Genomic DNA, 22,716 nt, shown 5'->3' on the forward strand with positions numbered 1-22,716 from the left:
TGTGTGTGTGCGCACCACCCTCCCTGTATCCCCCTCCTCCTTCTCCCATGCCATCTTTCCTCCCTCACTTCGGTCATCCCTCGTTCCACATCTCTACGCCTGCATTCTGATTTGCCCTCCCTCCCTCCTTTGCTTTCTTCTTTGTGCCCTTCTTTGCTTCATGCTTTTCTGAATCTGTGTTTTTTCCCCCCTTCGATCTGACACCACTCATAAGCAGCTTATTCTTTGCCTGTCTCTACTCACTGCCTTCCTCGTCTTTATTTGTTCGTCAAGGGCAACAAGTAGATGTATGGTACAAAGACGGCGAGGTTTCTCCGGTCTGGCTCTGACTTGCTCTGCTTAATGACTCTGAGCTGGAAGCGAGTGCGATTACACAGCAGAGTGTGTAAAAGTCAAAAGGATACAAATCATGTTTAAATTAATGTCCTGCGGGTGTTAGGGGAATCGTACAAAGTGAGCTGAGCTGAACATGTGTTTCGGGACTGTCTACCGGACAGAGCCGGGTGCGGCTGGGTAAGGGTGAAGGAGAGGTTAGAGACTAGGCATATGCAGACATTAAATTTTCATATCACAATAAATGCCTAACATTTTATCACCTTTTATGATCCTATCACTATATAGGGTTTTAAAAATGACTACATTACTGAAGCATTATCACTCAGTCAGACTGACAGTTTTACCCTCAATCTTAAAGGAACTCTTGTCTGGTGAACAAAATCATGAGATTGTCTTCTTTGACAAGGACACTATAAGCACCGTTAGAAGACAGCTGACCTTATACTGCCCTTGGATGAGACAGACTTCAAAAATACCTAACTAGGCAGCCACTTCCTGAATAGAACAATCATTTACGTTTTGAGTAACACAGGTTACACCACAGTGCTGCTGAATTCTCGATTCCGATTGGTCAGAAGGTGTTTTCTTGATTCCGATTGGTCTGAAGGAAGTAATTTTCTATAGCAGATGCTCTGACAGTAGTTGTGACTGTAATTCAAATCACAGGTCTATATTAATCAACTTGGTCTATAGTAACAGGCAATTCTTGTCAGACAATCTAAGTTAATAGATTTAAATTTTAAAAAATGTTATTTAAAGAAAAACACATAATCATTGATATGATGACGTTTTCTATAAGGAGATGTTTATTTAACGTTTATGGAAGGAGTCTCCAGTATCAGCGCTTTGTACCAGTCGGTAACCTTACAGAGGAGTGTGTGGTTTTCCGGTTTCTTGTTAACATGACAAACTAAGAGAGAATAAAGATAGGCGAGTGAAGGAACAACAGTTTATAGCTGTTACAACATAAGTCATAACAGGAACTGACTTGTTTTGCAGATGTACGGCAACAATAAATGATGAAAATTTAACAACTATAAACTAAGTATCGTGTCATTCTTTAACCTAATTAATGAAGAAATGTAATCATTGACAAATTGCTGTGGTATAAAAGGAAGAAAACACTTCAAGATGAGCTGCTGGTGGTAACAATAACTTCACATCGCTGCAACACACCACCACGTGGCTAATTATCTTCCTAACACAACACACCCTGTCGTGTTTTGCTCCTTACACATCACACAGTATAACTGATTATTGGTACAATTAAATGCACCTCCATGTCGTGCTGAGATTCTAAAATTACAGTCCCACTAACAAATACAAAGTGATGATAAACCAGTTTTTTCCTCCTTAAATATAAAATATGTGACCCAGAACTATGATCATAATTTCATCCAACAAGCAATCAATCAAATTAAAATGTTCTCAATTTTATACTAATTAGTTATTGCACTCTAAAGCTACTCCAAAAGAAGTGCCAACACAGCACAATGTGTGTGTCAGCTTAATGAGATTGTCTAGCTAGCATAAATCTTTAGCTCACAGTAAATGTATCTCTGAGGTAAAAACAAATAATCAGCTGCTTATGTGTATGTTTGTTGAAATTAATAAGCTACTATTTAGCTTCCTGAACATGGCAAAAAAAAAACATAAATTTTCCTGACATCCTTCCAGGTTTTTGTAATTCTTTTCTTTCATTTCTAGCTTAAAGTGCTTACATAGCAGAGTTGTGTATGTCGGCTAACCAAGCTACAACATCCCTGAGGTAACATCAAATATGTAGCTAATAGCTATCTTCCAAACTTACTGAAAAAGTGGCAAGCTATCTGTAGATAGTTAAACAAGACACTAAATATTAAATTATTATATTAAAATATAAAATTAAATGTGGGTGTGTGACAGCTGAATGAGCTGAATTGTGTATATCTTCAATGTAAATATTTCTCACAGTAACTCCAACATCTCTGAGGTAAAATCAAATACATGAGCTAACTACTAAGCTTATAAAAAAAATGTTAGCCTGACCTCACAGTAGCTAGCTAGCTAAATGAGGTAATAAATATTAACTTTTAGTTTTTCATTAGTCATTCTAAAATTCTAACATAGCACTGTTTTTTTTTTGTTGTTTGTTTGTTTTTGTCAGCTTTTACCTGAGGTAAAATTGAAACATATGAGCTAACCGCTAATTTCCAAGCTTATTAATAAACTTTAAAAGTGGTAACAGTAACTAGTTAAACAATGCAATAAACATTAACTTACCTGAAAATTCATCATGTCCTTCTGGATTTTGTATACCATTCTAATTTTTAAGCCATTTCTTAAATATTCTGGCTGTGTGATATTCTAACATAGCACTGTGTTTGTTTGTCAGCTGAGTGAGCTTCTGTATATCTTCTGTATAAATATTTTTCACAGTAACTCCAACATCTCTGAGGTAAAATCAAATATATGAGCTAACCACTAAGTATATAAACAATGTTGGCCTGGTCTCACAGTAGCTAGTTATTTAAATGAGGTAATAGATATTAACTTACCTTAAACATCCCTCTGGATTTCTGGATTTCATTAGTCATTTGTTTTCTTTTCCTAATTATTCTGGCTGAGTGAAATTCTAACATAGCACTATGTTTGTTTGCCAGGTGAATAAGCTTGTGTAACGACATCTCTGAGGTATCTGAGCTAACTGCTAACTTGTACGCTTGTTAAAAAAAAACATTATTGTAATCCATTCTTTTTTAGATTTTTTTTTTAATACAAATAAAGTGTTTGTCTTTCTGACTACGTAAAAATAATTTGAGTTGATCTTCCCACTCTGAGTGTATGTAAAACAATATGAACGATGTGTTAATAAAGTGAAACGTACTATATATTATATATGAAGAATATGCTATTTACTGATTATGTAATATTCTAATATTATATATTCAGTAAATAACATATGACATTATGTTTATTAAATTAGCAAATAAAAAAATAATTTGAAATATGTTTTAAAAATCTAATTTTTACATGCAAGTTTTTAAATCACCTTTGACCTTTGGTGACCCCAAGTCTTCAACAGTTCTTTAATAAGCAACAGTATCATATTGAGGAAAATGGAACTGTGAGAATATTGCACTGGGAATATGGTGCCCTAGGATCATATAGATATGATTCCTGTGGTATTTCCTTTGCAGTACCTACTGTATGTACATGATCTGATTTTCTCAGTGGTCATGTTTTCATCTTGTCTTATATTTAAGAAATTTTCTCGGGACTCTTTTTTGCGACAGAGCTGAATTTATGCCAGAACTATGGAATGTCGGGAATTGTCTAGAGAGAGAACATGGTTTAGTTTGGAAAGAAAGTTAAAAAGCGACAGCTTGTCCATGAGAGATGCTTCTCTCTCCGACTTGTGCTGATTGAATCCTCCAGCCCATTGCGATAGCAGCCAGTACAAAACCTCAAGGTTATATCAATTTTGCTGGAGCTGGTGTACAGTCATAAAGTGTCTCTCGAATTTCGCCCTCCCACGCTTCCCTCCTCCTGCTGCTCTGTGCATTCCCTCCATTCCTTTTTGCTCCTCTGTCCTGCTCTCATCTCTTTCTCTCACATAGACACTATCTCTCACTACATTACCCATTCGTTACTCGTCACTCCCTGCACTCTCCCTCCCTCACACTCACATCTCTGTTTCTCACTCACACACTCTTGGTGTATTATTAATGCTGAAGGGTGGCGGCTGTGCGCCGTGAGGCTCCCAGGTGTTTTCACACCCTGTCTGTGATCCTTAGCAGCTCAGGGCTGCGTCTGACAGCAGGATGTGAGGCGGTGGATCTTGTAATGCAGCTTCCTTTATAAATTTGACTGCCCTGTCCCTATCCATACTCCATATACAACCAACTTTTGCACTAAATTCCAGTCCTTTGTATCACACACCAACACCCAGTCAATCAGGACAAAGAGGCATTTTTATTCATCTGTCAATGACATTGCTTGTCAAATCAAGAAAGGTCCACCTCTTGCACAAACATTCAGGCATTCTATCCTAGACAGCTAGCTTCAGGGAACTTCTGTTGAAATTGCTGACTTTAAACAGCATGTTCATGCTGAGTACACAGGATAAAGAAATCTAACTGCCAGGATTTTTAAAATAAATTTCCCAGGCACGAATTATAGACAAATCGTCTCCCCCATAAACACAGTTATAACAAACCAGCAAAGCATAGTAATGACCAACTGTCAATAGCAATGACCAATTGTCAATTTCCTAACCTATGCCAAGTCATGCTTGTTAATACAACATAATACATAGGGCCATATTCAGAGCTAGTCACTTAAGTCCAAAAGTTAAAAAGGGAAAGTTATGTGTATTCAGACTCGGGTTACGCACATGCATAAGTTGATCTTCTTTGGGATTATGCAAATCACTTGTGTGTAGTTCAAGCCTCTGAAGTTGTCTGATCTTTCTTGAGTAGAAGTGTCTGAGTAAAAGAAATTTGCAGTTATATTTATATCAGACATCTTAATATTGGTCTACATAATTTAAGTATGAAGTCTTCACTTGTAGAGAATATGGCCCATAGAGAATAAGGATGACATTTCCAATGTAATTCAATGTTTATCCAGAGTGTGTACCGTTAACACTACGTTAATACTCTGATTAAAAAGTATTTACACTTAATAAGATACGCATATATGCTTATGCATACCATTCTGGATTAAACCCTATGCATGCAAAAATGTACCCAGTGTGATGTCCCAACTAAAATACTGCATTAAGCCAGACAGTGAACAGGGGATGGAGCATGTATTAAAATCAGAGGTGCCAATTGAGTTGTGAAAATGGGAATTGAGTAGGGAATAGGGAATACCACCCCACTATCCCCCTCCCAGTCCTTCCATTTATGGCTCTCCCTGTGTTGTTTTGGGGCTTTAGCTTATGCACACATCATCTATTTAATGGCTGTGTGTGTGTGTATTCCCCAGGTTTCCCGGCATCCGTGAGTGTATGAGTGTGCAAGGGGAAGCACTGAATTGAATTAACCTCAATACGCTATGTCGATGAACTGCTGTTGTTCCACATGGGCGAGAGAAAGTAGCTGCTGCTGCAATAAACACACACACACACACACACACACACACACTTAGTACATCAAGCACCCGTCTATTGCTCTCACAGACACAGGCACAGTGCCGCAGTCACTGGCACAGTATTAGCTGCCGTCGCTAATGTGATTAGACCTTTCAGCTGGAGACTTTCAGACAGAGAGAGAAGAGAGCAAGAGAGAAAAAAGAAAGAGAGAGTGGGAGAGAGTTAATGTTGCGCTCTAGTGCTCAGAAGGTTGTGAGTTCAAATCCCAGAGAGCCAATGCTAGGTTCTTGAGCTCTGAGCATGAGTCTTAACCCTCAACTGCTTGACTCTGTTTGGATTAAATTCAACCTGTCTTGGGATAAAAGTGTCTGGCAAATAAATTAAAGTAAATGTAAAAAACATATCCACAATTCTCCTCTTCTGTAGCATACTGAAAGTGAATAAACACTCCATCCTGTTTATTTCCACTCTCTGTCTTTTCCCAATGTCATTGTTTTACTCAATTTAGATGTGACACTGTCTGGCATTGCTTTTCCTTTTCATTAGACTCGGGCTATTTGCTGTCTCCCTTCCATGCGCTAATTTAAAAAAAAGCCAAGCAGCCGGTCATCAGACGCAGCACTGCTTGGAAATTCTTTGCCTCATTCTCTTGACGAACTGTCGCTTTGCTGCCTTCTGCACTAAAACACATAAAATCTCCTCAAGCCTCTTAACTTCTTTCTTCATAAGACAGCGCATATTAAACCTCGAAGGCAGGAACCACCAAATATTGACTGGAAGATATTAAAGATGGCGGGGGTGTGGCGGAGAACTGAGGCCACACTGCCACTAACCTGGGCTTAGTGTCCCAATTGATAGAGCCTTTACGGGACATAAAATGAGTGTATAATGAAACAAAGTGCAAAATGAGATACATAAAGTGAAATATACAGCTGGTGGCTATATCTATTTAACATAATGTGCTGACTTATTTGGGCAGGCATTTATAGGAAAATAATCAAGGACAGGGTGTGATGCGGTCTGACACAAAGCAGAGTTACTGTTAGCACCCTGAAGTTGATTATTTTGCAATAACGGTATTGCCCAAAGGTTTGTTTGAATGATTATCATCCTAGGTTATCTAGCACAGGTTCAGAGTGGGCTTGGTGTGTATGTGTGTGTGTGTGTGTGTGTGTGTGTGTGTGTGTGTGTGTGTGTGAGTGAGTGAGAGAGAGAGGATGCATGTATCTCAGTAATTGTACCTGACCTCATGTCTATCCAATGCGACAATATGTTATTTGTATGCTGTGACTTTGTGAGTGTGACCGCACTTGTGTTTGTGTGTGTGTGTGATATTGCATCCCTCGTGCGGCCAGGCCTGTCCCTTCATTTCACGCTCTGCCGCCTCTGTGTGAATCCTCTTCCCACGGCTCATTATCGGGCCTCTTTGGCGGGCGGGCGGCCGGCCCGTACGCCCAATCATTATTCAAATACATGGAGGGTTGGCGCACACTCCCATGCTTGTGTACTCATTACTCTGTCCTCAGAAATAACTAAGTAAAGTTCCAAGGAAATTGGCTCGATGACGTTGTGGTAGCTGTGTAATGCTTGAATAACAGAATTATGTTAAACACCTTCTTCCTGTCTTTCTCGTTTCTCTTGGCAGGACCCAGCAGTGTCCAAGCGGTGGAGTTCAGTTTTTTCCCTGACAATATTACAGTGCTGGAAGGGCAGAGCGTCATTCTGAGGTGATCCTCTATCTACACACGCACACACATACACTTATCTACTTATATACTTATACACTTACACACTCACAATTACATTTGCTTATTTAGCAGATCATATGTAATCTACAATTAAATTTATGAAAAATGTGTTTAAAGCAGCCAATAATTAATTTTTAATTGAGATTTAGAGCTGTTTCAGTGTGATGTAAAGCCACTGAGGCTGCACCTTCTTCGCTCTCCCAGGCATTGAGGCCACACCTCCTTTACTGAACTGACAGGTACTGAGGCCACACTTCTTTCACTGGACTGACAGACATTGATGGCACATCTCTTTGAATAGGAATGACAGCCACTGACTATCGCTAGCCATCAATGGGACTGACAGGTCCTGATGGCACACCTCCTTCAATGGGACTGACAGTGAGGCCACACCTCTCTCACTGGTCTGACAGACATTGACACCACACCTCCTTCACTGGAAAGACAGACACAAAGTCCACACCTCCTTAACTGGAAAGACTCACATTAAGGCCACACCTCCTTCACTGGAAAAACAGACACTAAGGCCACACTTTCTTCACTGGACATACAGACACTAAGGCCACACCTCTTTCACTGAAAAGACAGACACTAAGGCCACACTTCCTTCATTGGACTTTTTTTTATGGTTCTCAGACACTAAGGTCATGCCTTCTTTAATGACCTGACAGCATGTAGGGCAAGAAAGAGAGCAAAAGAGGAATTCTGTTCTTCCAGCAGTGTGATTGATTAGTTTTTACTTAGTTTTGGAAAAAAATGTCCTTTTGACTACACTCTAAAACTATAGCATTATGGGTATTCTGTATCTGCTAATTGTTGGATTTTGTGAGTACACTGCATTTTATTATTACAAAATGGACAATACTCAACTATATAGTATAGAGTATAGTCATTTCAGACATTCACAAAATGGTTATACTTCTGGATTGTAACCCAGATGTAATCTGTTATTGTACAATTGCACTCTCTAGTTTACTGTTTGTTACATTGCAAGCAAAAATGACTTTACTTCAAGTCATCAGTTGACAACTGAAATCCTGTACTGTCTGTCAGACGACACTGTAGCTCTGAAGAACAAGGCTCTGTTGTGAGTCCCGATGCTCAGCATTCACAAAACCCCTCACAAGTGTCCTCTTTAGTATTCCACACACACGGAGCAAGAGTGAGGGTTGATTTCATACCAGCGTCTGTCGAGTGAAAGTCAAAGTCGACATGAAGTGGGACACTGGGATCTCTTGAGGTTTTCACCTCCGAAACATGCCACATTGGAACTCGGCACTGACATCTCGTGGCACAACGCAATCACAACGCAATCACACTGCTGCCAAAATAAGGCTGCTTTGGCAGCAGCCGATTATGTGCGATTATCACCAAGTCACAAGGCTCATCACACATGCATCAACAAAACCAAAATGAAGTTTGCTGTAGGGCAACACGAGTAGAAGTGTTAGCAACTGCTGATGAAAGTTACACGAGCTCACTGCATTCTCCATGCAAAAAGTCCTAATTTTGGATAGGAGTGTAATTTTATATGTTGCTCATTAAAAAGTGTAATAGTGTCTATTCATGCTAAATACAAATAGATGCCGTCATTGTCCTTGAAGTCACCCAGTATTGGTGGGGATTACACTTAGTTTATGCTGTTCATACAAAAAAATCTACATATTTGCTATAAAATCTACATATATTTGCTTTATTGCACAAATAAGATCATAATATTATTTAAATAAGCAAGTCAAGGAATCCTTAAAAATATGGCATTAATATGAGTAATTAATTTGTACTTTTATTGTGACCTTCTATGGTTGATGCTCCACATAGTCTCTGTTTGATAATAAACAGATTGTGTTATTTAACAAAGAAAAATGTACAGAATTGATATGGTGGAGTTTTCTTTAAAGAGGCGTTTATTTACCATTTATGGAAGGAGTTTCCAGTGTCAGTGCTTTGTAACAGTCAGCAAGTTTTCCGCCACTGGAAACTCTCCATGATTTTCACACTTTCCAGTTTCTAGGTAACATGACAAGATGAGTTTTGTGTGTTTTATTACCTTCAAGAGAGAGAGGGGAAAAAAGAGGCTGTTGTGGGAACAAGTGTTTATAGCTTTTATAAAGTGAGGAACTAACTTGTTTCATGGATGTTCCACAACATTAAATGTGACTATAATCACAATGTGACTTTGTTAAAAGTGACAGTGGTATAAAAGGAATAAAGCGCTTCAGGATGTGCTGTTACTGCAAAATAATAAAATTTGGGGCGGCAGTAGTAACGGCTTTGTGTCAAGGCTGCCTCATACCACACCATCACTGATTATTTTCCTATAACCGCACTACAACAATACATTGATTTGTATTGATTTGGAGTGACCCTTCCCTCTAAGGGGACAAATGGAGGCAAACCTGCCGCTGTTACGCTGTTTCAATTTACTGTTATGGAAAAAAATCAATACAATCCAGAATTTCTGCCCTCCTCTTCCCCTGACTAATCACATCCAGCATTGAGAGTTTCTTTATTTTGACTTTGAATTTGTAATGGGGTCAGGACATTGTAAGCCCAGGCAAATCTATTAGAGATCAAAATTAGAAAATACTAGAAACAAGAATGACTAAGGATTTGCAACTAGAATTAATGGACAAAGAAACTTGGAGAATAGGAATCTAGAAAAAAAGAAAGTAGAGGAAGCACAGCTTGAAATTGGGTCTAACAAGGCCAATAACCAGAGACAGGTTTAGACGGTAATCGGAGCAGAAGTTCAGGATGGAGCTTGAGGAGTGAGAAGATGGGAAGTAGAAAGCAGTGAGCAGGATAGGGAAGCTCTCGGAGACACATGTCACCGTAACCCAGACTATCTTGCTGTAAATTACAGAATTTCAAATTATCATTAAAAATTTAAGATAATGTTAAATGATCAGTGGATACAGGATTAATACAAAACTTTTACAAAGAATAATCACAATCAATGACAACGCATTTATATGCATTCATCTTCTCACAGGTGTAAGATTGACGAGGAGGTGACCCACAAGGCCTGGCTGAACCGCTCCAACATCCTGTTCACAGGGAACGAGAAGTGGTCTCTGGACCCACGGGTGTCAATGGCCAACAACAACGACAGCGACTTCTCCATCCAGATCGAGCGGGTGGCCGTGGCCGACGAGGGTCCGTACACGTGCAGCTTTCAGGCGCGAACCAAGCCACGCACTTCCCACGTCTACCTCATCGTCCAAGGTCAGGCTTCATTCATTCATATTTGCACATTTTGGACTGTTAGCTTGTCACTTGTTTTACCTTTTTTTGTCATATGCTAACCTTATAGCCATATTGGTGTCTAGGTCAACCTGGTCCTTGCAATAGTACAATATGTGTGAATATATTATCATTATTTTTTGTCAGTGTAACTGTTAACTATTTAGTACTACAACACACGCTCACAGCACAAATCAGGTTTGACTCATTATCATGATCTGACGATGTGAGGGAAATCGAAGCCCACAGTCACCATTTCAGTTCAGATCTTGGCATTGTTCCATGATTGAAAATACACACAGTCTAAATCATATATAAAGTTACGCTTGGCTATGTAAAGTTAATTCACAGCTGTAACATGAAAGCCAAAGATTTTTTGGTTATAATTTTTGTTCACATGGACCAAGTCGAGAACCTCTCAATGAGAACCTATGCCACAACTATGCGTAAACAGTCATCAGTAATAGACTAATCCACATCACGTCCTCAAATATTTCCAAACTAAACATTCTTATGGCAGTACAGACACTGTACGTTACACTACATCACCATAGTTGCTTAGCAAATAAGCTACTGGAGTAATCTATAAGGATTTGAATGGAATTTCTGCTTCACTCATGTGCACATACAGGGGCTGAGCTGATATTGATGATGTGTCACATGATTTATCACCACTCTGGTGATGGATGGCAGACCCTTAACCCCCCTAATATGACCGTTGTTTATGTAGATCATATTTTCAGCATTGTGTTTCGCCGTAACACAAGACGGCCACTTAGGAAAATGAAAAATTGCCCCTGGAACGAAAAGGCCCACAGTGCAGCAAAGAGATTGTGGGATTTTCTTTCCCATAATGCTTCCAAGCAACATTAGCCATCCCATGAGCAAGATGCACCTCAGAAAAGCTCTTTCTGCACCATGTTTGTTTGATACTGCTTTGCCCTCAATTTTAAGTCTTCATTTGATATCAGAGAAAAAATAATTACACCCTGAAGTTAGTGCTCCAGCAGAGACCCTGTAGCAGGTCCAATTTCTGCTTCATCTTTAAAAGCAGCTTTGGTCTGGCAAAAAAAAAAAAAAAATCTTTGCTAAAGAATGCCTCGCAGGATGAATTACTTGGCTGTCTTCATTAAAAGAATCCATGATGAGCCATTTAAATTCAAGGGTCATCTTGTTATTGGCTGGCATTATGTGTGGGCTTTCACAACAGGGGTTTTGACACAAGACAACAGCTTGTGGCTATCAATTTTGGAAAGAAAGGAGGAAAACAAAGGCATCTAAGTGGTGCTTGACTGACAATATTCAGATCGTTGGGGTCAGGGTGTTTTAAATCAAAACAATTACAGCATCCACATTGTGAATGAAGAGTTACAAATTGTTTCATTCAATTTATTTAATGAACTGTTTTGTTTTCACAGTGCCAGCGAGGATAGTCAACATCTCTCAGGATAAATCGGTCAACGAGGGCGATGACGTGAACCTCTTTTGCCTGGCGATTGGCCGGCCCGAGCCCACCATCACCTGGAAGGACATAAAATGTGAGCCGCATCTCTTGAAGCCTGGATTTCACGGCCATCTCACAATCACATCACGCTTAATTACAGCCATAACCAGAACGATAATCATCAGCATCTGTCATCGCGCCCGCCGTCGCTGTCACCACGATCACTGTAACACTAATAATCATGTTTGTCATTAAGGCCCTATTTATAACTTCCATCCTCATTGATATAAATCACATTTGTTATGGGCAGCCATGATGGAGCACCTATTAAAACTGTTTAGTGATTTTTTTTGGTGGTAAATATTACTGTCAGCCAACCTGGTTGAAAACAGTCTGCACTCATTCATTATTCATTTTGAAAGTTCCTCCTCTGGAAACAACTGCCAGGAATCGAAACCAGAACTACTTCAGTTGTGATGTCAGTCTCGAGAGACTGTGTTTACACACACTTAGAGCATACAAACGTGATTGACGGACGAGCACATGGAGGAAGGGGGTTAGTGGTAAACGGCATTAAAAATTCATAATGGAGATGACAAGGACCAACATGCTGATAGTTAGTTTGATTACTGAGATTTTTGTTTATCTCAGCCCACGTTAAAGAAAAATCTAAATCAAATCTTCTTCCAAAGCTCAGCAGAGGTACATGTGGGTCATGTCAGTTGTGTAATTAGATTTGAGTAGACTCAGATATTAGTAGCAAACTCCATAAATAGGAAGTTTCCTGGAGTCCGAGCTACAATGACTTATACAGTAAAGTCATTTTTGCATTTTTATGCATTTTGCATACGCTCATTTGTTAATGTATTTACACTAGCTGTAAGTTTATAGTAAGAAGCACTACAATTATATAATATCACAATAAAATTTGGAAATTATCATTATTATAGCACCAGTGCTTGGATGGAAGGTAATTAAACCTATACCACAGCGATGTTGAATTATCCAATCTGATTGGTCAGAATGTTTTGATTAACATTCTTTAACAACATGTCTGACAGTAGTTCCGGATCTAAATTCAAGTCACGGGTTTATATTAATGCACTTATTCTAATGTTATCTTTTCTGTAGTAACCTACACAGGACTTGTACGGTGGACATTCCACATAAGTGGCAAAGAAAAATCATACATAGGTCGATGTTTTCTGTGAGGAGATGTTATTTGGCATTTTTGGAAGGATTCTCCAGTTTCAATGCTTTGTAACAGTCAGGAGCTTTTCCACCAAGGGACTGTGATTTCTGTTTTTCGATAAAAAGCTGCTTTTTTCTGTTAAGCAATAACAGGAAATAACTTGTTTTGCAGATGTTCAGCAACGTTATATGTGTAACTATAAAAGGATAAAAAGTATAATACATTTTTAAAAATTATGCAAATTAATGCAAATTGCAGTGAGGAACACTAGGGTCTTGCTGTTATTGAAAAATGATGCATCGCACCACTACGTCATTGATTATTTTCCTGTTGTATTTTGATCCATACATTAAACATATTAACCATATATCAGGTTAGTAAAGTTTCTGTTGTTCTAATTTCTAATTAGCATCCATGCTTCCATATTATACATCTGTTCATTTAATGTCATGACCAGCTGCTCCGCTATATGTCTTGTTTATGCTTACTCCACATTATATGGGTTCATTTGTAGCACAAAGAAGATAGTCACTTAGCCAATAGCTAGCTATTTTTAGTTCTAAGGGAAATCACAACCAAAGGCGATCTTGGCTGCATGCAAATTGTCTTCTTTCCTTTAAAAGAGGCTGATTGTTGTGGCTCAGTGTGAGGTGGCAGGAAGGTGAGCTAGTTTAGCTTTTCCACTGCAGAGTCTCCGAGTTTGCTCCAGTTTGCTGCAGGCTCTTTGCAAACTGACACACTCAGCAGTTTTAATACACACACCTCACCTTCTGGAGGAGGGCTAAAAGAACTGGAAGAAAAAGGAAGGAGGGAGGGCATGGAGAAAGAGTTTGTTGGTATTTCTGAACAAACGGACTGTTGACCATTTGGACACCAAACAGCACACCTTGACGTCTGTCAATCATCCAATCTCCTCCCCACCTCTCAATTCTTCCTTCTGTTAGTCACACCTCCTTTTTCCCACCTCCTCCGTGAAGAAACAATGAAACACTATCATTTGACAATAGCCTAAAGACACTTCTAAGCTTCCAGAGCTGACACCACATACGCACACACAAGCACACACACGTGTCAGGAACATATCTACCCAAACAGACGCACGCTTGTCAGAGATAAGCATCATGTGTCGTACAAAAGATCAGCCCTGTCCATCACGGTTCTCATAGCAAACACGCTGGAGACGCTTTCGCAGATATGGAAGATCTTTGATCCATGAACATTGCACATCTGTCTCTTTCACATTCTCCCACGTCTCCTGAGGTGAGGCAGAACAGATAGAAAATATTTACTGACTAAATATGATTTGCAAAACAATACAAGCCAAAAAAGATGCCTGGGTGTACTTTTTCTAGTGCTGTAAATCTAGCCATTATCATGACCTTAGCTGATTTCAATCAGAATTGCTCTTCTGTCAGAGAGGTCTTCAAGTGTTGGATTCCATTTTACCAGGCACTCAGGTCTGGTTAAAAAAAAAAGCAGCATGTGTCACGGCTGAGAGAAAATCGAAAAGAAAATGAAGAAAATGTGGTATACTTAACGGGCGTCGGATTCCTCTTTTCGCTTTTCATCTTCTCCCTTCACGTCTTCTGTCTTCTCACTGCTGAGGGAATAACAAATTGGCGCTCACGTGAAGAAGGCCGTAGTCTACTTACTTACCTCAAAAAAACCCATCGTCTGGATCTGATATGTCTTTTTTTTCACCGTCTCGCCTCTGAGCTTGAAATGGCTGCCAGAGTAGACAAAGTGGCAAGAGAGAGAGATATTTAATAACTTAAGAGAATAAGTGAATAGTGTTGTAGCTGGGATTGCGTGCGCTCGTCGGGGTAAACAACAGCAAATGCAAAATAATCGGCTCTAGCTCAGTGGCTATGCTAATAATCCTCTGGCTTAATCTTCAATTAACAGACACGCAAATCTGTTACAGGGAAATGCTTGCGTGGCTTTACGAATTAAGTCTTTAGTAGTCCTGCAGTGGACTGTGGGCGAGCTTGTCGAATGGCAGGTGGGAACAAATCCTGAGTGGATTTGGTGGTTAATGCCGCTTTTCTTCTGACAAGTAGCGCACCTTGAGCTTTCAGTAGCATAAAATGAGAACGCAGACATCATGTGGAGACAGATAGTTTAATAAATCAGATGGTTGAATGACTCAGACTTTTTCACCAAAGACCCTTGGAGAAATTTCTCCCTCTCTCTCATTAGTGTGCTTTCCGTCTCCCTTGTTTTCATGCTAATTTTCCATTTGCGAATAAGAAAACTTGAGTGGAAATGACACTTTGCTGAAGTGTAAAAGTTAGCATATTGATAAGGAGAAATATATTTCTGGAATTAATGATGGCAGAGCGAGTTTACTCAAGAGTAGATACTTTTATGTCAAATTAGCATTATCGTAGCGGCAGTGATTAGACAGGCGGTTTATGATTGTGTTATGAATTCATAAGGATAGATGTACAAACATATTTTCCAGACAGATGGATTCAAGGAAGAGTCCACCCTAAAACATATGAAAAATGTTTATATTGAGATATTTGTACTGTGCTTAGTGATTCTGGTACTAATTTGTTGGTTGTTCTTGTATTTTGATTATTCCTGTGAGACGGTAGTGGTTGTCTACTGCTCTGACATCACGGGGCAGGGGTGGGGGCGGACAAATATAAAACTTCCTCAAGCATGTGGTATAAAGCTCAGGTTTTGCTGTTAGTTCCTAAAAACAAAAGAACAAGAGTTGTTTTGTGTTTTGTTTTTTTATCTTGCTCACCATTTTCCAGCAACTTTCAACATTCAACTCCATATTAATGAGAAATCCAGCATAGTAATAGTAGTGGAGACAGCAAACATAGGAATCAAATTCCCAGAATACAATGCAGCTATATGACACAGTTGCTATTATCTAGTTAGCGAACTACAAGATGAGCAGAAAAGGTACACATAGATTATCATTACAAAATAAATTTTGGATCGCATGTTGAATTTAAAGATAAATATAACAGGAAAAAAATTAAACTATACTACAACTTGTTTTAAAGGCAGTGCAACTATATAAAATACATCAATGTAATTCACAAATCAAAGCTACATATATAGTCACTGTTGTTGTTGTTTTTCTACAGAGACTGTTCCAGAGCTAATTATTGTCCAGTAAGCACACTAATCATATATCACATTAGCAAAGCTCCTCATTAGCATGTTTTAACAGGTCCTTATTGACTTCCCATCTTAATTTCCCCTTGGTTAATTTCCTGTTGCCATCATAAAGGCAATCCAATACTTTATTAGCTCAGGTGAAGTTCATTAGATGAGCCCATGGAGATCCAAGTGCAATCTGAAGCAATTTCCCTTAAGGAAGCAACAAAATGATGGGTCAAGTTGTTTGTACAGGTAAATAGGAAGTAACAAACCAGACTTGGGAGAAAAGGCTCTATGTGCATAGTTTATTGCAACAAATTAAGACATTAATCAGGCAATGGTCAAGCATATTAATGGCACTAATCATCAAAGCGATGGGGCAATCCAAAGAGTAATCGAACAAGCAGCAAAAAAAAAAAAAAAAAAACATTAAGACGACATGAAACACAAGCAGGGAAATCATATCTCAGAACTTACATAACACAAAAGATTGGAAAGACTTTGTAAAGAGGAATTGAAAACCATGTGCTTATACAGTACAAACAAGGAAGTGAACAACTGCTTAGAACCCTGGTGACAGTGACCTTTGCTGGCAAGGAGGGGGACTGTCCTGGCCTGGTGTGATACAACACCAATACAGTACTTAATACTATTCAGTTGCTGCTTTCAATATACTTCAACAAATTCATTTATTTATAACAGATAACATAACTTCACTAATGCTAGCCAGCTACCAATCTAATTAGTTAAACCAGCTGGTTGGCATGCTGTAGTTCAAATGTGAGTGCTTGACATTTGTGAGGGAAATATTAAAATCTACCTGGTAAGAAAAAAAAAAAAAAAAAAAAAAAGCAACACATCACGGCAAAACCTGAAAACGCTCAGGAAACCTGGGAACTATAAAACGGAGTCAAAGCTAGAAAATGCACCTCATGGCGGAGTTTCCTAAAAGCATCTGAGGACAAAGTTCATTGCTACCTGGTAGAGCATTAAACACTAAACACTATCTGCAGTTTAAGATTATTTTAACTTGAATCTTTTGGGAAACTGGGCCTTGAAATGCAGCAGGTAGATATACTTAAAAATACTTCACAAACACACAAGGAAACCAAAGTATCTGAGCGAGTATGAGGTATTATACCCTAGATCATTGAGAGAGAGATCTATAGTATTATACCCTAGATCATTGAGAGAGAGTTCAATTGATAGTGTTTCAAAACATAAAGCAGTGCTTGGACCCCAGAGATTGCTTGCAGCAATTTATTTCATGTTCATTTAAAAAGCTGGCCCAAGAAAACGAGATAACAAAAAATAAAGGTTTTTAGCATTGTTGTGCTGTTTTTCCAAGGTTTAACAAGATGCAAGTCAGACTAATTACCCGTCATGGCAACAAATAACAAGAACAGGAAATGTTGACCATGTAAGGAAAGTGCTGAAGCAAAAAAAAAAAAAAAAAAAGGATTAAGAAGTAGAAAATTACAAATAATTACAGTATAACTGCGCTCAGGTCATACATATACAAGATTATTTTAAGACTAAGAATCCTGATATGAGTGTAGCATAAGGCAGGGTTAAATGGCATGCAACAAATTGTAATCAGGACAGCCATTCTCAGAAAATGTAAGTCCCTGGGGCTTGATGAGATGATTTAGCAGGAAGATGAATTTGTTGTGCCAAAATGGCTCTTAAACAAAGAAACAGGAGATCATCTTGCCCCTCTTTGCCAAATTAGCATAAGTTCAAAACTAAGATTTACATATAAAACTTTACCCATACTTCTCAGAAATTTGGCTTGTGAAACAATCATTCGAACAAGATGGCCCCAAGAGACTGAATATTTTTCACTACAATTTTCCACTAGCCTAAATTTGAATAAAAAGCATCCAAATTCCTGATAATACTCAAGAGAAATACATATAGCACCACTAGCCTGCTTCTTCCCTCTCCTTAAAATTTGCTGTGCCCTTTTATATCCAGCCACTCTGTCAAATTCCCATAATAAACGTCAACTCACCATCCAGCCTCGTTAGCGAAGTGCTGTAGCTCATTTCTGAGCTAAATGACACTACGTCTACTGAACATTATTCATTTTGGCAATGTTTCACGCCGGCCATAGTCCAAACATTTCGATCGCGCAGCTAAATAAACCATCAATTAGGCCTATTGAGTTTAAATAAACCCATTTGATCAAACATTCTAACAGTGATTGAGAGTCAGCAGCCGCTAATTAGCGCAATCTCATTGGGAGTGCACTAATTTATTATTAGCAACAGGAACACATTAGGCTCAGCTGTTCCTTTGGCATCTTACTGAGTGGCTTGGATGTGACATTTGACCCGTTTGTGTGTCATTTTTGTGTTGGCTTGCAGCTGGACGCACATACGAGGGAGAATTTCTGGACATCACAGAGATCAAACGGCATCAAGCCGAAGAGTTTGTGTGCATCACGAACAATGGTGTGGCGCCGCCGGATACACACCGCGTCAAGGTCACAGTGAATTGTGAGTCTGGTGACACACACACACACACACACACACACACACAAGCTATTTGGAGCAATAGGAAACCCTGTTCATCACTACATTAGGCCCTTTTTAACTTTCGCATTATCATGTCAACTTTGATGCTTGATGAAGATTCAGCCTAAATATGCCACTCAATAAACATTTCTTCATCCTTTTTATGAGATATCAGTCCAAAACACAGACAAAACACAAAAACTGATCTACATACACATCAGAGCAAGCAATCTCTACTTTAACAATAAAAAAACCCACATCTCCTTAAGTCACTGAAATGGCAATGGATTTTGTCCCACCAGTGGGAAGGCTGGTCTATCATCAGTTATCGGTCTTTCCCTGGGGTGAACAAATCATCAATTCATTAGCCAGCCCACCAGGCAAGTCAAAGCTCCAATGTGCTGCCCAGTCCCACGTTATGCTTGCCTGGAAATCCAATTAACTAGACTAAAAGCAGCAACTAATACAATTTAACTCAAAAGTATAATAAGGTAATTATATGCATTAATGCAGACTATGAAAAATAAATGAGTACCCTGAGAGGAGTGACTTTATGTACGCATCACTTTGGACATAAAAATGTTATTGGAGACTAGTTAGCATCATTTTTGCTTGAGGAAGTGTTTAAAGGTAAGGCTGTATCATCTTGTGTTAAAATCAGAGCTATATAACAGTGCTGCACTATACTGTATTTTGCTTAGTTTTGTTACTGTTCTGACATCTCATCATATGCCTGATTCTGGAAAAATTCTCTAGCATCAGTTCAAGTTAATTAACATGCCTAGTAAAATAGTTCCTACGAACAGCGAGACCTTGTTCTCGGTCTGTCTGCATAGTGTATCAATTGACAGGATTCGGATAAAAGTAGTGCACATCACAGCATTGAGGTGCTTTGGGGCACCGATAAATATATCAACCATGTGGAGTGTGTTATGTTTAAATATACAGATCAATTGAAATGTTTTCTTTTGCGAGGCTCCTGAGGGGCACAACATAGGAAAAACGTTCACCAGTGAAGAATTCAGAAGATCACAAATTTAAATCCTGGCGATGCCACAGACATCCATGGCCATGGGAGAAAAACTGGCCATGCTCCCTGGGACAGAAGGAAGGCATACTCTTTCTCCCCTGTCAATCACAGTAACACTAGCCAATCATGGGTGTCTGTGAGCTCATGTATGCAGAAGAGGGTAGACAGTGCTTTCATCTGAGTGTGTTAAACTGCCCTGTGATGAAGCATGAGCAGCAGGTTAAAAAATTGTGGCTGGCTGTCTTCACATGTCTCAAAGGAAGTACATGCCAGCCTTCACCCTCCCTGTATGATAGCTGTTGTTTGATAGAGGAGAGCAGGCTGGTGGGTGATAATCGGCAGGAAGAAAATGGGGAAAATCCAAGAATTTTTTTTTCTTTTGTGAAAGTCAATAGGCAATACCGTTTTTTTTTTGTTTTTTTTTTCCCTTTGATCTTGAATAAGTAAAGTAAATAGCCCAGATAGCCTGGATACATAATCTTTTTGTCTCAGGGTCGGAGGGTTTTTTTTTCAAATCTGTTTTAAGATTGCATTGTCACAACAAATGGTTCTTGCATTAGCTGTCAATCAAACATGATATACAGTACATATTAACAGCGCTGCTCACAACTACTGATTTATCCTAGGATGAAAATTAAAGAAAATAATAGTAGCAAGTCAAAGTAATTAGCCCTGGAGTGGAATCATAAAAACATTTTTCTACTTATCCACAAAATTTCATTATCTGATTCTTTTTTATTAGAATTATCAGATTATGAAGTCTGAAACCCCTTTGAGATTATAAGACAATTCCAGTAAATAACCGCTTTTCCTCCAGATCCACCCATGATCACAGATGTAAAGAATATGCCAGCTCAAGTGGGGAAGACGGCCATCTTGCGCTGTGAGGCCATGGCTGTCCCCACTGCATCTTTCGAGTGGTACAGGGACGACCGGAGGTAACTATCTTGGCCTGTTTTGGTAGTACATACAGGTTTTAAGCTGCCTTAATCCTAGTGGGATCTCATGACAATTGTGAAATGTATTTTAGAATACCCAATCTATCTTATCTGTATCTCTATCTCTATTATTTAATATCTAAACAACATTGGTGTGTGTGGACAAGTGGGAGTTTAAGAGATAGAGGGAATGGGACAGTGACTAACATTTTCTCTTTCAGATCTACAGCACCAGTCATTTTTCATTACTTTTCTTATCACTTTTAGGTGTGCAGGGTTTCTATTGTTTTTTTTTTTTCTTTTTTTCACTGACTGTCAAAGCGGCTCTGCAGTGCCGCCTACAAAATTGAAGAACTGAAGGAATTATTATGGTTCCCCCCAAGATTTCTTTCACATGTGCTGCCAGTCATGCTGAACCTTTTCTCCACAACCCCTAAAATCAAGACTGGATGTTCACCATTTAGATTTTTTTTTTTCCATATTTGTTTTACCTATATCTTTTGTCTGATATCCACCACATATGCCTGGATTCTATCCAATTGTCATCTAATTTTTTCTCATTACAATCAGACTTTTTCTTACTACCAAATGGATTTTAATAGCAATAAAAAGTGTTTGCCTGTGAAGACCTCAAATAGGAAGTAAGGCAAATCTCAGCAACACTATACAAAGATGCCTAACAAGTGCAAAAATGTCAAACAGTAATTCATGAACTGTAACTTTTGAACCGTTTGACTGATTATCAGAACATTTATTAAGCATATACTGAAAATGTATCATTTTGAGGTAGCTGCCACGTGAGTTTAAATAGGGGGCACTATTTGCAAAGAAATGCTTGGACCCCTATTATGTCTCTGATTGTTTTTTCTTTTGATCACTAGATGGTGCTTTAAAAAAAATGTATACAGCCATATTTAACCCCGAATATCTTGGCTTTTAACCATAAGCCCTGTATCCTTAGGGCATGATGTGGTCCATGAATGTAACAGTTTACTTATTTTTACTTATAAGCATATATAAGCAAGAAATTGCAGACTCTAAATAGGGATTTAGCAGCTGGATTTCATGATTCAGACTGAGTATCAGGACTTTTTATCAGGCGTTTGCCGTAATTAATTCTGAGGTAGTTGAAAAGTTGATAGTTTCAATAGGGGATGGTAATTGCCAAGAAGTGCATGAGCCATAAAGACTGTTCAAAATGAACATAACATAACATAATTGTGATTTTTAATTATATATATACATTTAATACTGTGGCAATATACAGTATTTTTAGCACTGTTGTGCATTTTATGACTTTAATGTGGTAATTTTGACTCTCTGTAGGAACTTTGCAAGACTAAAAAGCATGGACTTTTGACTTTTTTTTTTTTTGTATGTGAAAACTCTTGCTTGTGTCTTTTCCGGTAGACTGGTGGAGAGCGACAACACGCTGCGGATTAAAAATGAGAAGACACGTTCCCTGCTGCTCTTCACCAACGTCACCGAGAAACACTTTGGCAACTACACCTGCTTCGCCTCCAACCGCCTAGGGGCCTCCAATGCCAGCATGCTTCTCTTCAGTGAGTACACACAGACAATTGTGAATATCCTTGCTAGCACATACTCTCAAATTTATAAATCCACAAAGGTGCAGTGTCAAGAGTGCATAAATACCCTTGGGGAAAACAACATGCACATATGCTATTGTGTTTTGAGTGCTCTTCCTGTGTTCACTAAGGATTGTGTTCACACAAAGACGCAGGCTTTAATATCACTTGTAGACATTTTTTGCATTACAAAAAAACCTAAAATGCTGTCTCTCTTTTTCCCCAGGTACTTTTAAGCCGTTTTTTTTTTTCTTGTCTTGGCATTCCTTTTACCCGTTTATTTCTCCCGATCCCTCCATTCACTAGGCCGTTATGCTCTCTGTCGTTTATCGTCCTCCCATTTTCGCTCCGTTCTGTCGTGCTCTGCCACAAAGCCATGATTTCTCTCCCTCCATCCTTCTCTCTCTCATTCTGTTCCTCGCATTACCGCCCCCAGTGAGTGATTTCCCTCGCTCCCTCCTTCGCTCCTGCCAC

The 22,716-nt window shown here is 38.9% G+C and overlaps 1 protein-coding gene across 1 annotated transcript in view; it reads left to right on the forward strand.

Annotated features, from left to right (window-relative positions):
- The window catches only part of iglon5 (IgLON family member 5), a 130,401-nt gene that overhangs the window by 105,707 nt on the left and 1,978 nt on the right, over window positions 1-22,716 (forward strand). Inside the window, exons 2-7 of the mRNA XM_026924409.3 lie at window positions 7,059-7,140; window positions 10,157-10,389; window positions 11,826-11,945; window positions 18,536-18,667; window positions 20,533-20,653; window positions 22,064-22,215. Coding sequence (XP_026780210.1) covers window positions 7,059-7,140; window positions 10,157-10,389; window positions 11,826-11,945; window positions 18,536-18,667; window positions 20,533-20,653; window positions 22,064-22,215 — 840 coding nt within the window. The remainder of the gene's footprint in view (window positions 1-7,058; window positions 7,141-10,156; window positions 10,390-11,825; window positions 11,946-18,535; window positions 18,668-20,532; window positions 20,654-22,063; window positions 22,216-22,716) is intronic.

The sequence above is a fragment of the Pangasianodon hypophthalmus genome, chromosome 22 (genome assembly GCF_027358585.1).
Source record: "Pangasianodon hypophthalmus isolate fPanHyp1 chromosome 22, fPanHyp1.pri, whole genome shotgun sequence".
NCBI classification, from domain to species: Eukaryota; Metazoa; Chordata; class Actinopteri; order Siluriformes; family Pangasiidae; genus Pangasianodon; species Pangasianodon hypophthalmus.